Source organism: Dysidea avara, chromosome 2, assembly GCF_963678975.1.
Source record: "Dysidea avara chromosome 2, odDysAvar1.4, whole genome shotgun sequence".
Taxonomy (NCBI): Eukaryota; Metazoa; Porifera; class Demospongiae; order Dictyoceratida; family Dysideidae; genus Dysidea; species Dysidea avara.
This window is the reverse complement of record NC_089273.1, coordinates 33,362,291-33,376,756: the sequence shown is the minus strand read 5'-3', so window position 1 is coordinate 33,376,756 and position 14,466 is coordinate 33,362,291. Positions and strand designations below refer to the sequence as shown.

General features: G+C 37.3%; 2 protein-coding genes across 5 annotated transcripts in view; one reads left to right on the top strand and one right to left on the bottom strand.

The window, feature by feature from the left end:
* The window catches only part of LOC136247105 (NACHT, LRR and PYD domains-containing protein 14-like), a 207,570-nt gene that overhangs the window by 88,600 nt on the left and 104,504 nt on the right, over positions 1-14,466 (top strand). The window lies entirely within an intron of this gene.
* Positions 1-14,466, bottom strand: part of LOC136247106 (uncharacterized) — a 144,696-nt gene that overhangs the window by 32,993 nt on the left and 97,237 nt on the right. For both annotated transcript variants that reach the window (XM_066038730.1, XM_066038731.1), the window contains 2 exons: positions 10,895-11,257; positions 3,047-3,367 (listed from right to left, as the gene is read on the bottom strand). In XM_066038730.1, coding sequence (XP_065894802.1) covers positions 3,047-3,367; positions 10,895-11,257 — 684 coding nt within the window. The remainder of the gene's footprint in view (positions 1-3,046; positions 3,368-10,894; positions 11,258-14,466) is intronic.

Sequence of the window (14,466 nt, the reverse complement as noted above, 5' to 3'; positions counted from 1 at the left end):
TGAACTTCAAGGGGTTTGGGAGTGCAAACCCTGTATGATATAAAATTTTATTAGCTTCAATTGATGCTAGATTCAGATAAATGCAGCATGGAACTTTGGTACTGATAAACAAACAGTTCTCAGATACTACAGCCTTGTTATCTGTATACATGCTAAGAAATTAACTGTTTTACTTAAGCATGTCAACCCAAGCATCAAGTTTGTAGCAACAACTGAAAATACCTACTATTTGAACATTAAACCATTTGACAGAAGTTATTCTCAGAAAGTGATTAATATATGGCAGGATGTTTGGAGCAATGGTAAGATAGCAGTGCACAGGTCAAGAAAACACACTGGCAACTTCTTTAAAAAAACATTATAATGGATTTTCTATTAGAGTAGTTGACTGTTCTATTAGAGTATTTCGATTTTAGCAGCTTTTAGGTTTAAGTTTCATACCAAAAGTATAATTTGAACCCCTCTTAGTAATTCTATAAGTAAGATTAAGTAAGATTAGCCGTTCTCCCTTCTCTTTCCATCTTTTCATTGCCCACGTAATGTATAAGATGCAATTGCATCTGTACTGCAACTTCTAGAAGCATCTTAGCTTGCATGTGGTAAAATTTTGGAGGGGGGGGGGGGGGGGGGAGGGGGGGTGCTTCAGTACCCCAAGCACCCCCCTAAATCCACCCTTGCATTATGCCTGAGTACAGTGATGCATTATAAGCAGCAGTTACAAAAGATCAACACACCAAAAAATGTTCAAATGTTGACAAAAATTCAAGCAGTTTTAAACATACACCCTAAAATCTGCTGAGTTGGTTTAATATTTGTCCAGATTCATTACATAAATAACTATCTTAAAAGGAATGTAAATATGCCATGTTCTTCAAAGCTTAATTGGCTAAAAAAAAACTAAGGATTAATATAATAATTACTTTCCAGTAATACCAAAATGAGCTTTCTTCAAATTTTCATCCAGGTGTGACCTTATTAGTACTGGACCATTTCATTTCATACCTGGATACATATATGTGACCCGATCTGGGAAAACCAGTCTTATCGTCTATTTAAAAGTATCGAAAAATGCTGTATTTAGTGTGTAGTAGCTCACCAATGATTGAAGCTATGTTTACCAAAGGTTTCACACTTTTTGCATCAATTCCTTACCTTTCAGAGCATCCACTGTGCAATTTGACAGTAGCTAAGTTTTCTGCCATTTTGTGATAGTTTTTAAACTGAGGTTGACTGAGCTCCAAAAAAGGAGGTTTCTAGAAGAGCAAGAAGTTGTTTAAAAGATTAAAAAGTAAAGCGCAGGGCCAAGTTATGGGACATTCAGGTCTCATAATTGGTTTACACGAAAGAAAATTCATAGCACAGGTCTATATTCAATACCACAGATATGGAGCTGTACAGAGAAGTGCAGCCATCTCCAGGCTAACCAGAGCTCCATTAAGTCCCCTAACTGCACGTACGGATTGTCACTGGGCTTGGGAAAAGCAGCCAGCTAAAGCAGACCACTCAAATCTAGTGGATTTTGGTTGTGAATTAGATTAGTTTATTCATGTAGCTTTGTGTTCTTGGTGAAAACTCAAATCTGTTGACATAGATGATAAGACCCAGTTTTCCCAGATCCAGTCACATATTGCAAAATGTGAGCTACATATTTTTCTAGGTTTCTATCATGTGTAAGAATGTACACAAAGAGTAACTGGTCACAACGTAAAAAGCATCTCTGACTAAACGCTGCACTTTCTGTCCAGAATTTTACATACTCTAGTATTAAAACTTTACTACAATACTCATGATTTATGTACACATGTACACATCAAAGAAGAGCAAGAAGTTGTTTAAAAGATTAAAAATTAAAGCGCAGGGCCAAGTTATGGGACATTCAGGTCTCATAATTGGTTTACACGAAAGAAAATTCATAGCACAGGTCTATATTCAATACCACAGATATGGAGCTGTACAGAGAAATGCAGCCATCTCCAGGCTAACCAGAGCTCCATTAAGTCCCCTAACTGCATGTACGGATTGTCATTGGGCTTGGGAAAAGCAGCCAGCTAAAGCAGACCACTCAAATCTAGTGGATTTTGGTTGTGAATTAGATTAGTTTATTCATGTAGCTTTGTGTTCTTGGTGAAAACTCAAATCTGTTGACATAGATGATAAGACCCGGTATTTCCAGATCCAGTCACATATTGCAAAATGTGAGCTACATATTTTTCTAGGTTTCTATCATGTGTAAGAATGTACACAAAGAGTAACTGGTCACAATGTAAAAAGCATCTCTGACTAAACGCTGCACTTTCTGTCCAGAATTTGACATACTCCGGTATTAAAACTTTACTACAATACTCATGATTTATGTACGCATGTACACATCAAAACAAGCACGTCTGATTCCAGCATTCACCATTTATTTGTGCATGTAATAATTAAAAGGAAAAAAAGATGTTCACAAAGAGCATTATGCATGTACACTGTATTGCTTCAGAAGTCAAATTAGCTAATTGTTGTAAATGTGACTGAGCCTGCGAAAACAGGGCATGTGGGCACAAACTACACCCCACAACACTATAGGCCATATCTCAGTACTGTAACAGAATATTTGCATTCTCTAACTAGCATTATAAAAGCCAATTAAATACTTACTAAGGGCTAAAGGTTTCAAGACCATAGCTTAATGGTATTAAAAGTTATGAATCAAGGAATTTTGAAAAAAATAGGCAAAAATCATGTGTCCACATGCCCTGTTTTCACAGGCCCAGTCACAAATTTTCTTATAATACTCAACTGAAAATGTGACCAGATCTGTGAAATAGGGTCTTATATCCTTTCCGAATGTCCAAGTTTGACAAGTCATAACTCATGTGTTTAACTGATTGTCTTAAAATTACATCCAGGAATAGTGCTATGTTGGGAGTGTATGGTGACCAAATTTCAGGCTGGTACCATACGCACACAAGTCAAGCTATGGATTGTCAAGTACATGCAATTAGAGAGGCTGTAAGACCCTTTTTTTTCGCAGATCCAGTCACAAATGTACAATTACAAATACCTGGTGTATCATCTTGGATGCTTAATTCTCTTTCTATCATACTTGCAAATACTTGTGTATCAGTTTTACCATGTTCTTTCATTATCCGTATCATAGCGTAAAATCCTTCAGTTTGGCCACTTTGAACTGGACCTGTAATGCTTGTAAGAATAGCTACTCCTTTCTGTGCTGTTGGTATGGAAGGTATATCTTGTGACCGATCCGCAGTGATTATGTTATCTTGAACAAATTTTGGAAGTAGCTCTAGTTCTGTTTTAAGGATGTCACAAAACTTAGAGTAGTTGGCCATTAGAATTTCATATTCTTTGGTGGTCACAGTGTCTACATTGAGCAGTACAGCAGTATATGGTTAAATCATACAACATGAAATTTACTGCATTTGTTTACATAGTTATAAGGTACATAGGGTACAATCCACTTACTGTATAACTTCACAATACTAAGCATGGCTACAATATGGCATGTGATTTGTATGTAGCCACATTGAATGTGCTGCAAAGCCATGTTGGGTGACACAGCATAGAATGCAATGTGACAACATTTGAGTGAAGTATAGCACTCTTGGCAGCATATGGTACACGTTAGACACAAGTTAAACCACACACGTAAGAGACATACACTGTACACACGTGGGACATGCAGATCTAACGTGTGTGGTAAATGCAAAAACATGTAGGGACACCTTCAGAGAGTGTGCAATCATGTGCATCACAAATGCATTCAAATTAATACAACGAAGACACATAGTAGCTAACCATGTTTTATCCATTTCAGGCACTACACCACATGTACTGTGAAACATATATTATTCAGGTCATAGCCAGAGGGCTAATACTACTAGGAAGCTGGATTGAAGATAGCACTTACCAGATCGCACAATGACCAAGATGAACCCACTATCCTGAAACCTAATAATGATTGTTGCAACTGTACAATTTTGCTGCAAATTAGAATACCACATACTTTCAATTTGTACGTAAGCAAAGTTATAACTAGGCAGAGACTTTAAATAATTGCACAAACAACTACATAGGTCCTGTATGTTTAGCTGCAGTTGTGATCTCTGTGATCTGTGATGGCAAATCTGCTTAGTAGTTTGCAGCACCAAAGACCATTATGTTCAGTTTTATATCTTCTGTGATTGTGGTGGGCATAGTCATGGGTGGAATGGCTCAGTAGCTACGTAGTAGTAAGTCAGTGAGTGAGTAAACAAAATATATAGCGATGTACATTTCAATCTATTGTTCATAGAACTTTTACACTACACAGGGGTGCTCCTTGTTTGTGTGTGCATGCACATGCATTTCCATCACGAGAAGCCATGTATGTTAGCTAAAGAAGTCTTGCTCTCTATGCATCTTACACATATGGAACACACCTGTTACACATACAGAATCTTAACTTTTGGATAACATGTACCGTACCATGTGTATTCCTATAAGGCTATAAAAAACATTCTGGGTGATAAAATTTTGTATAAGTATAGATACACGTTCCTGTTATTTATTCTTTTTAAACCATATGATGATATGTAACTATGCTTTATTACTCCCTCAACTCATCAGTGTCATCACAAGCCAGTTGCATACACTAACGTCAAAACTGGGTCACTACAGCTGACCTGGATAACTCACTGATGCAGACAGCAGGCCTGGCTGAACCTTTGTAGATAACTCACTGATGCAGACAGCAGGCCTGGCTGAACCTTTGTAGAGAGCATAGCTATGAATGTAGAGAGTTTAGGTATGTAACAAGTCTCCCTCAGTCTGTAGAGAGTTTACAATTCACCCTAGGCATATCCAATTCTCTCCTGTAGAAGGTTTAACACGGTTACAAGTCTTTCTATAGAGAGTTCAGCTACGTAAAAAGTCACCCAGTAGAGAGTTTAGCAGCTATGTTACAAAAGTCACCCTGTAGAGAGTTCAACCACGTAAAAAATCACCCAGTAGAGAGTTTAGCAGCTATGTTACAAAAGTCACCCTGTAGGGAGTTCAGCCACGTAATAAATCACCCAGTAGAGAGTTTAGCAGCTATGTTGCAAAAGTCACCCTGTAGGGAGTTCAGCCACATAACAAGTCACCCAGTAGAGAATTTAGCAGCTATGTTACAAAAGTCACCCTGTAGAGAGTTCAGCCACGTAACAAATTACACAGTAGAGGGTTTAGCAGCTATGTTACGAAATTCACCCTATAGAGAGTTAAGCAATGTTATATAAATCAATCAGTAGAGAGTTCAGCTACATTGCAAGTTCTCCTGCAGAGAGTTTAAGTACATTACAAGTCATCCAGTAGAGAATTTAGCAATGTAGCGAGTCTCCCTGTAGACAGTTCAGTTACATCACAAGTCAGCAAGTAGAGAGTTTCAATTACATTATACAAGTATAAGTAAAAGTTGTGAATTTCAAACAAGAGAAGAGACAATGCAGCACCCCTATAAAAAGCACTGAATCAGAGTAGTGTGTAAATTTCAATTATTGTAAAACAATAAGAAGTGAATATCCCTCTTCTTATTGTTTTATAGCAATTACTCCAATCCAACTTGTTTCAGTACTTTTTATTGGATGTCTCTGCTCTAGTTTAAAATTCACAATTTTTACTTGTACTTCCTGCACACACAAAGTTGCAGCATCCTAGTTGACAGCATCTTACTCCATACATATACTTTCCTCATACCATTTGACAAGCAATCCATTTCCTGGTGGTAGGCATCAACTCATCTACAACAAAGAACAGCTCACTGGGAGAGCACACAGATTCCAATAGTTATGTTGGTGTAACAACATTGTGTACACCTGGAGATGGAAGCTGTATTATGCTTGACTGATAGCCATTATGGAATGGTAAAATAAGACAACAGCACACATATTGTATGGCTATCAATATGTTAAAGGTTTCTTCTTAAGTAAATTTGAAGGGTTTCTGTGAAAGAAGTAGTGCCATATCTTAAGCCACTTTTCTGCTACACTTGAATGAACATATCAGTTAGGCAGGCAGGCAGTAGAAATTCTACTGAATAATCAAATGAACAACTTCATGAAAACATTTTGGGTTGAGTTGAATGTATCCAACCAATACTGTCATGTTGTTGTGAGAGGAAACTAAAGCAAATTTTTGGGTGATAGTTTATTATGTACTACACACCCAAACCCCCATCACCCCTATGACATGAATCTCCTAGTAGAAAGTTCCGCTATGCATCAAGTCTCCTGTAGAGAGTTCAGCTACCCTATATTACAAGTCACCCTGTAGGATAGTTCAGTTACATTAATGATCACTCATTAGGGAGTTCTACTGTATTACAAGTCACCAAGTAGAGAGTTCAGTTACATTATAAATTTCTCAGTAGAGAGTATAGTTAACAGTTACATTACAAGTCACTTGACTGGCTAAGAAATGAAGTTAGCAAAGCCAGCTTATGACTAGTTTTAGGACTATAATTACGAAAGGAAGTGATATCCTAACTACAAACAGCTGAGTTTTAAAAAAAGGGTGTGCCCTCAAAAAAGCCATGATGAAAAATTGAAATGACTGCAGTGATGCTGATGGCAATCATTTTTATTAAGAATTATTCACATCATCATCATTGCAGTCATTTCTTGGCATCCATCTTTAATTTTACAACTTTTCCTAACCATGACCTTTTTAGGGACCACACCCCCTTTTCACATCTCAGCTGTTTTGGGTTTTATACAGTATAGGACAAAACTCAAGTAATATGTGACCGGATCTGCAAAAATCCTACACAATTGCGTACTTTTCAAATTCCTGTGTTAAATATTTAAAATCTAGTTAGCCAAGTGTACCCACTGACTGAGCCGCTGGAAAAGTTTCAGCCTCATATGCTAATAACTTTAGGAGTTACAGTTCTACAAAGTAGCAACAACATAAAAATCGATTTTTACAGTAAGTATAAAAAGGTTGTAACTAACGAACCTACTGGCGAACCGATTGATGTGTGGAGATGAAATTTTCACCATCATGTTTGCCATGCATAGGGGAATCAATTACCGGGTAAGTTTGTCCTTTTGTTACCCTTCTTCACTGCATATAAAGGTGAAATTTGTGATGAAAAATTGATTGCATATAATCACTTCGACGCGACATAAACTGACATCACTCATAACTTACGTATCCTTGGGTCTACTGCACCCAAACAATTTTTTTCAATAATACGCAAATATTTCATCCACTGTATTCAATGCTTTATACTGGAAATTTGCACACTTGTGTCGGGTTTTCACAGATCTGGTAACATATGCACTTGTGCTTGATAAAGTTTAAAGCAACTATGGCACAAGCACACTAAATTACCACAACAATTGAGCCAAAGTATGTGTAGTTATTTGCCTCTTGCAGAATCTTACAAAGAAACGAGATAAGAGATCAAGATACTTAATAGGGCAATCTATAAAATTATACTAATGAAACAGTCACCACAAAACTTAGTAAATAAAATTTAATAAATACCAAGCAAAATACAAAACTTCTGGCAAAGTAATGAGTAAAATGCAGTAGGTGGAAATAAAAAAAACAACAAGCAGAATATACTGATCCCTACTCTGTATACGAGTCTCCCTGTAGGTGTCGATAAAACAGTGATGTTGGAAAGATTGCTTGAAAGGCTAGATTCAGCTAGCGCAGAAGTTGAGAGTATACTAGCCTTGCTTCTGCCTAAATTTTCCTGATTCTTTTTACTACAAGACTGATGTGCATGTGCATGGTCATTGAGTCCACCACTGAACCCAGGAATTGGGTGATCGTTGTCTCCACAAGCAACACGAACCCCATGGTTTCCAGTGCAAAATGTAGAATCTCCATGCGTTTGTGCAGTTGCATATGTATGTAGGACTCCTTGTTATCAGGACCATATTGTCTATATAAATCACCATGCGGATTTCCCTGTGCCTGAGGAATGCTGTAACTGGTTTAGACCCATGGGGTAATAGCCAGTGTAAAGTTAAATCACTGAAAATTAGCCCCCTGTTGTGAGAACCTTGGAACACTGCCTCCCACAGTTGAGATCATCCAGCTCACTGGGGCTAACTGCTGCAGTTCAGACACCCTTAAGTTGGCGGAACATTTCTTCATTGCCCAGCTCAGTATTACATACTTCCTTAGAGACATCATCAATATGAGCTGAGTTTGTCTTGCTATTTTCTGCAACACTATCAATGTTGTTCATTTTTGCTGCTGAAGTTGTAGGACCACACTGTAGGCTTTCTCTAAAACAGCTTCTGACATTACAAAGGTGAAAGGCTTCAAAAAAAAAGTCTAAATATAAACATTAGTGTGAGTTAGACAAAAGACTGAGGTGGAAAACATGTGGCATTGCTTGTAGTGTAGTTTGCATACACATGTGCAAGGCTGCACATGACATGCAAATTTATAGTGACCAACGAGATCCTGAGCCTTCTGAATTATGCTGAATGCTCTATCTACAGGGTGATTTATTATGTAGCTTGACGCTCTACAGGGTGACTTGTTGCATGGCTAACACTCTACAGGGTGATCTGTTGTGAAGCTGAATGTAACAGTGTTTGATTAATTAATTGCAATGTATTATAGTTTGTACATAATCTTTTAGAAACTACATGCAACTGCAATAGGCTTTTACAATTATTTTTGTACATGCACGCATCAGCACAAAACAAGAGTATGACATGACTGAGTGCAGTTGCCTGGTAAATTAATTCCTTTGTTGGTTGTTTGTGGGCCCAGCTTATAGGGCTAGTCCATGCTATACAGACCATTCTACTCCTGCTAACTCATCCTTGACCATACTCCACGAAAATGCCACAGAACTGTTCAATAATTTAATCATTTTGTTGGGTACGATTATTGCATGATACTTTACAGTACCACATGCCTTGCACTTAGTTCACAAAGTTTACTGAATCACACTATTAATTTGCCAGTTAGGATTGCCTTGCATGTGAAAACGTTCTTTAGTCTTACCTGAACTTTTAATGGAAAGAAAAAATTTGATGAGTGGTATGTGGAATGACAAGAAAAAACTCCTTAGGCTGAAAGTGACACTCAAAGGAAATGCACGCCATATAGACCAGACTGTTGCTGCATATTCAAACTGTGGCCTTACTAGTAATAGACTTAGTCTCAATTGTAGTTATCTTGGTTTTCATTGTAACATTCTAGCTTTGTTGTAACTTGTTGATTATATGTACTTGCACTAATTACCTAAGGTCAAATGGGCTATTTAGGGTTAAAACTGGCTAAAACAGGAGAAATTGTACAGTACAGGTCTTCATCCATCATCACAGAATATATACTGACATCCATCCATTCCCAGATTAGCCAGAGCTCCACAAAGCCCCAGACTACTTGTATGGCTGGCAACTCAGCACTATAGATTTGAAAAAATTAAGTTACTGTAGCAAAAACAGACTACTAAACTCTTGACAGTAAATAAAAAAAAACAACAGCCAAGCTGTGAAAAAAGGTGTGGCCTTCAAAAGCCTGGGTTAAAAAGTTGTGAAATCAAAGATGGTGGCCATGAAATGGCTGCAATGATGTTAATGGTAATACATTTTAACAATGCACATATGTAGCATTGGAGGAAGCCACCTTTGACATCACAATTTTATTTCGCCCAGGCTTTTTAAGGCCCCGAGAGAGTTTCCACAGCAAAAATAGTTACTATCTAGATAGGCTTTATTGAGCTATGGATGCGTGAAAACACAGTTTTCTTGGTTACTGTAAAGTACACACTTGTCTGTTGCTTGCCTGCACTGGCTGTACTTATCTGCACAACACACTATCATGTGTCCTGATTTTCACTGGTGTTTTGCATTTTTCCAAACTAAGTGGTGAGCTGATGTTCCAGTGGTCTGGGTCCTTGCTATAGCTCTGGCTAACTTACACTAGAATGGATGGAAATGGCTGTGCAGCTATTTAGTGATGGATAATAACCTGTACTGTAAATTTCTTGCAATTATAGCCAGTTTTAAGCCCTGAATAGTCTGTATCTTGGTCAAATTTATTATTATGCATTTCACTTCCTTACGAAATTGCCCTGCTGGATACAGTACAGATTTTCTATGCAAAGGAACCTTTTAACTATCTCATCATGTACCTTGTATTTAAATTGCTCACGTATTTACTAAGGTTCAGTTGATGCCACCTCCAGCCTGGTGGATATGGACATGCTTTAAAAAAGAAAAAAAGGTCATTCATATCTCAGGAATGGATGGAGCAATTCTACTGAAAAATTTGATTTCTGTTTTATTGTAGGTATGTATTTATTTACTAAGATGGTCCTCTAACTCAGATGTTCAGTCATAAGTGGATAATGTTATGGTGGGATTTATGCAGTAGTATAGCTGAAATAGGTGATAATACATGGTGCTAAAACAACCTTGTACGGTACTTCAACACAAATGACTCCTCATCTTTGATCAACTTCTCGTTAGATTTTCACTGTTTATCTACCTTTTCCATTGCAAAGTGTGTAATAACAGTACTTCCAGTTCTTTTGACCTAACTAAACCTCGTGGCTTACTATCTTGATATAACACCACAATTGAATTATTAAAAGGTTTATGTGCATTGCATGATACAAACAATCCATTTATTCAATAAAATGGCAAATGAATTTTGCATTTCAGTGGACTTTTAAAATAAAGTAAGTATCCAAGTAACACAAAGTAGTGAAGTTAGAGATGTGAATGATAGAATTATAGCAGTTATGTGGGAAACCTCTAATTTGGATTTGAAAAAAATACCAATGTAGAGATATCCCCACATAGTGATGTCATTCACATAATCATATCTTGTTCCACTACTTTTTATTGCTTGAATTCCTATTCATAAATACACAATTACTTATTTAAACCTTGGTTCTGCACATCCATTGGATTGCTTTTATCAGTAAACTGTGCATGGTTGAGCTTCAACATCATATTCTCAGCCAATTGTTGTGTAGACTTTGTGCCATAACTTTTCATTATTTCCAACATGACATAAAACCCATGTGTATCTCCAGCTTGCAAAGGACCTGAGATGTGTAATAGCAGCTTTTTAACTTTAGCTGATGTATTAACAGACATTCTGATATCTTCTTCATCAAAAATGTTGATAACATTTTCTGTCACAAAATATTTTAGAAGGCTATCGATCTCCATCACTGTACTGCAAAGGTTTGCATAGTTCTCTTGAAAGATCATTTTACTGAGTTCTGGTCTCATATTGACATCTTCTGCATGGAAAAACGAAGGAGCAGGACATACTGTGTGCCTTACAGATATGAAACAAACATCAGTGAAACATTTAATTGCTAAAGGTATGTGAAATACAAATTGTTACAGAAGACCCAGTGGAGGTTGAAAATAAAGATACTTATGTTCATTTAACTTCATAACTATGCACATGGATACACATTAAAATTAAAATATTACTGTTTCAAATTCATTTACAACTTCAAATGATTGAACTTTTAATGGTTACCAAATTATTCTGTGATTTATTCTAATAAAAATAATTTACTTTGAGTTGTGATAAGGTTTTAATAATCATAACTGTATGCACATGGCCCCTACTATACAGTATGATTCCTAAGACACAAGCTTCAAATTTTCTTATAATGCTTCTCAAATTGTCAGATCCACTTGGCCATTCATTGGATTGTGTGAAATTATACTGCTCTTGCAGAGCAATGTGAAAAGTGGCCATCTTCAGATTAGTAGGTCAGTTTCACTTCTCTGCAAGTTTTTATTTGAATCCTATACTATTATATCAAGACACATGGTAGTGTGTAGCGTGGCCTATGAAGCTGGTGCACCACACCATGAGTATATTGACAAGAAAAAAGAAAATGTGATTTTCACGCATACGTATGTCTGTGATCTATTATTCAGTTGGAACCAAATTTGCAACAGAAGTGCCCGTCAGATAGTGGAGTCGACATACAATATTTGAAGAAAATTGCTCCAGTTATTTCTGAGATATGAGTGGCTAACGGTTTGGGTTTTTTTCTTTATTTTTTTCTTCTACTACTTCTTTTTGCACACTTTGGAAAATCTGGCTGCCATAAACACAAACAAATTATAACCGATTATTTGCATAAAATAAGATCAAAGTTCTGTCACACCCACAATGTAAACCCCTTGACAGAACGAGTTGAGAATTGCTATGTAGATGGAGTAACCATCATAGGAGTACCTTTTTGTGGTTTGAAAGAAATCGAAGTAAAGAACATGGAGATATGACACAAACTTCAACCGGTGTCACAATTACGTGATCGAATTTCATGAATAAGAAAACTATTAGTGTTCATGCCTACCAGGCACACCACTGAGAAGAGTGAGCTCAAAGCCAGTATGTAGATGGAATTATCATCATAGAAAGGCCTTGCAGTAGTATAGAAAAATTGGAGTAAACCCACTGAATTATAATACAAAATCCAACTACATGTATCTAGTGCGTGATCAAGATAGTACAATCACCCTATTAGAGCATTCAGCACCGCTAGTAAGTTACTCTATTAGGCCTAGAACATTCACTATGTAACAAGTCACTGTGTAGAGATTTCAGCTACAAACAAGTAACCATGTATTAAGAGAGCTACAAAAAAGTCATAATGTAGAGAGTTCAGCTACAAACAAGTCACCCTGTAACAAATAAGTCACCCATTCATCTACGAACAAAGTCACCCACTAGATAGTTCAGCTACAAAAAAAAGTCATAGCGTAGAGAGCCCAGCTACAAACAAATTAACCTGTGGAGAGTTCAGCTACAAACAAGTAACCCTGTAACAAAAAGTCACAATGTAGAGAGCTCAGTTACAACCAAATCAACCTGTGGAGAATTCAGCTATAAACAAACTACAGTACCTTGTAGAGAGTACAGCTACAAACTAGTGTTGTGAACTGGTATGAAAAAACCGGTTATTAACCGGAATTGTCTAGGTCAAGCCAATTATTGGCTAAGAAGCCTTTAAACCGGTTTTTCCCACCTACTTGGTAAACCATAAATTACCCCTACTGACAAGTGTTAACATCATAACATAACCTCAAAGCATGTGTAAATACATGCTTGTACTAGCTGTTATTGTAAGGCAGGATGTTGATGGTCACTTTGGTACCACCCTAAGGCTTCCAACAGTGTAGTTGGAAAAGGCGGATACGGTTGGACGCAGACGCGGACACGGACATTTTTAAAAAGCACTTTTACATTTATGTAAAAGTTATTTTTCATACCTAACGCTGTTTTTACAGCAGTCTTCGCTTCGAGACCCAGGCGTCGATCCTTTCATAGTGCTTATCCATTTATGAGCGCACGTGCGAAGGACTAGACCAGCACTCCACAGAATGCCAAAGACCATAATGGTGTTGTATACATGTTCTAAAGTCTAATACAGAGCTATATAGTTGTAGAGATTAGCTTGTATGCCCCATGCAACTTAGCTTAGCAGGCCAAATCCACAATCTTACGCCTTTTAGTATAAGGCGCAGGCGCTTATACCGAGTGTTGAGGATTTCAAGGACCTGGCCTACGAGACTAAGTTGGGACATGCTAGATTAATCTCTGTGACTCTGAATTAGATTTCTAGAGCACATATGCAACACTATAATGGTCTTTAGAGTGCTAGTCTATCCTTTGCACGTGCGCTTATAAATGGATAAGCGCTATGAAAAGATCGACGCCTGGGTCTGGAGGCGAAGACTACTGTAAAAACAGCGTTAGGTATGAAAAATAACTGTTATATAAATGTAAAAGTCGTTTTTGAAAATGTCTGTGTCCGTGTCCCTGTCCGACCGTATCCGCCTTTTCCAACTACCCCTTCCAACAGGCATGTTTAGTGCCATAATGTCTGCTAATTTACAATCAGACAATAACTGGTCAATATCCAATTATTCACCTTCCAATAACTGGTTTTAGTAAAATCTGCAGGTTCACAACACTAGTACAAACAAATCACTATGTAGAGAGTTCAACTACAAACAAGACACCCAGGGGTAGTGCTAAAAGCTGGAACAGAATGGAACAGAAACAATTGGGGCATACGTCTAGTAGTTTTTAATGGATTTTGCACCGTTTCCAAGTGCCAGACAGAGACTAGAATTGTGCTAGAGAGCTACCTAGAGTTAGTTTCCTTCTACTTATAGGCATGCTAGAAACCGTGCTCTCTTTAATGCTCACCACATGGCATATTGTGTTCTTACCAATCTGTTAAATTCTGGTGTAAAATAATTCCTTATCATTCTAAAAGGTAAACTACTGTAGTATTTTCATGGTATAGTTGTGTCCAAGCCTTTAGTAACAGTGGGGATGGTATTCTGAAATCTGCCAACACTGACAATGATTTGCGAGAGTTAACCACAGTGTATATGTTAGTGACTGTGAATTATATGTTTACAATGCTTACAAAATAATAGCTTAGCAGGTTAAAAGATAGTTTTCAGCGTA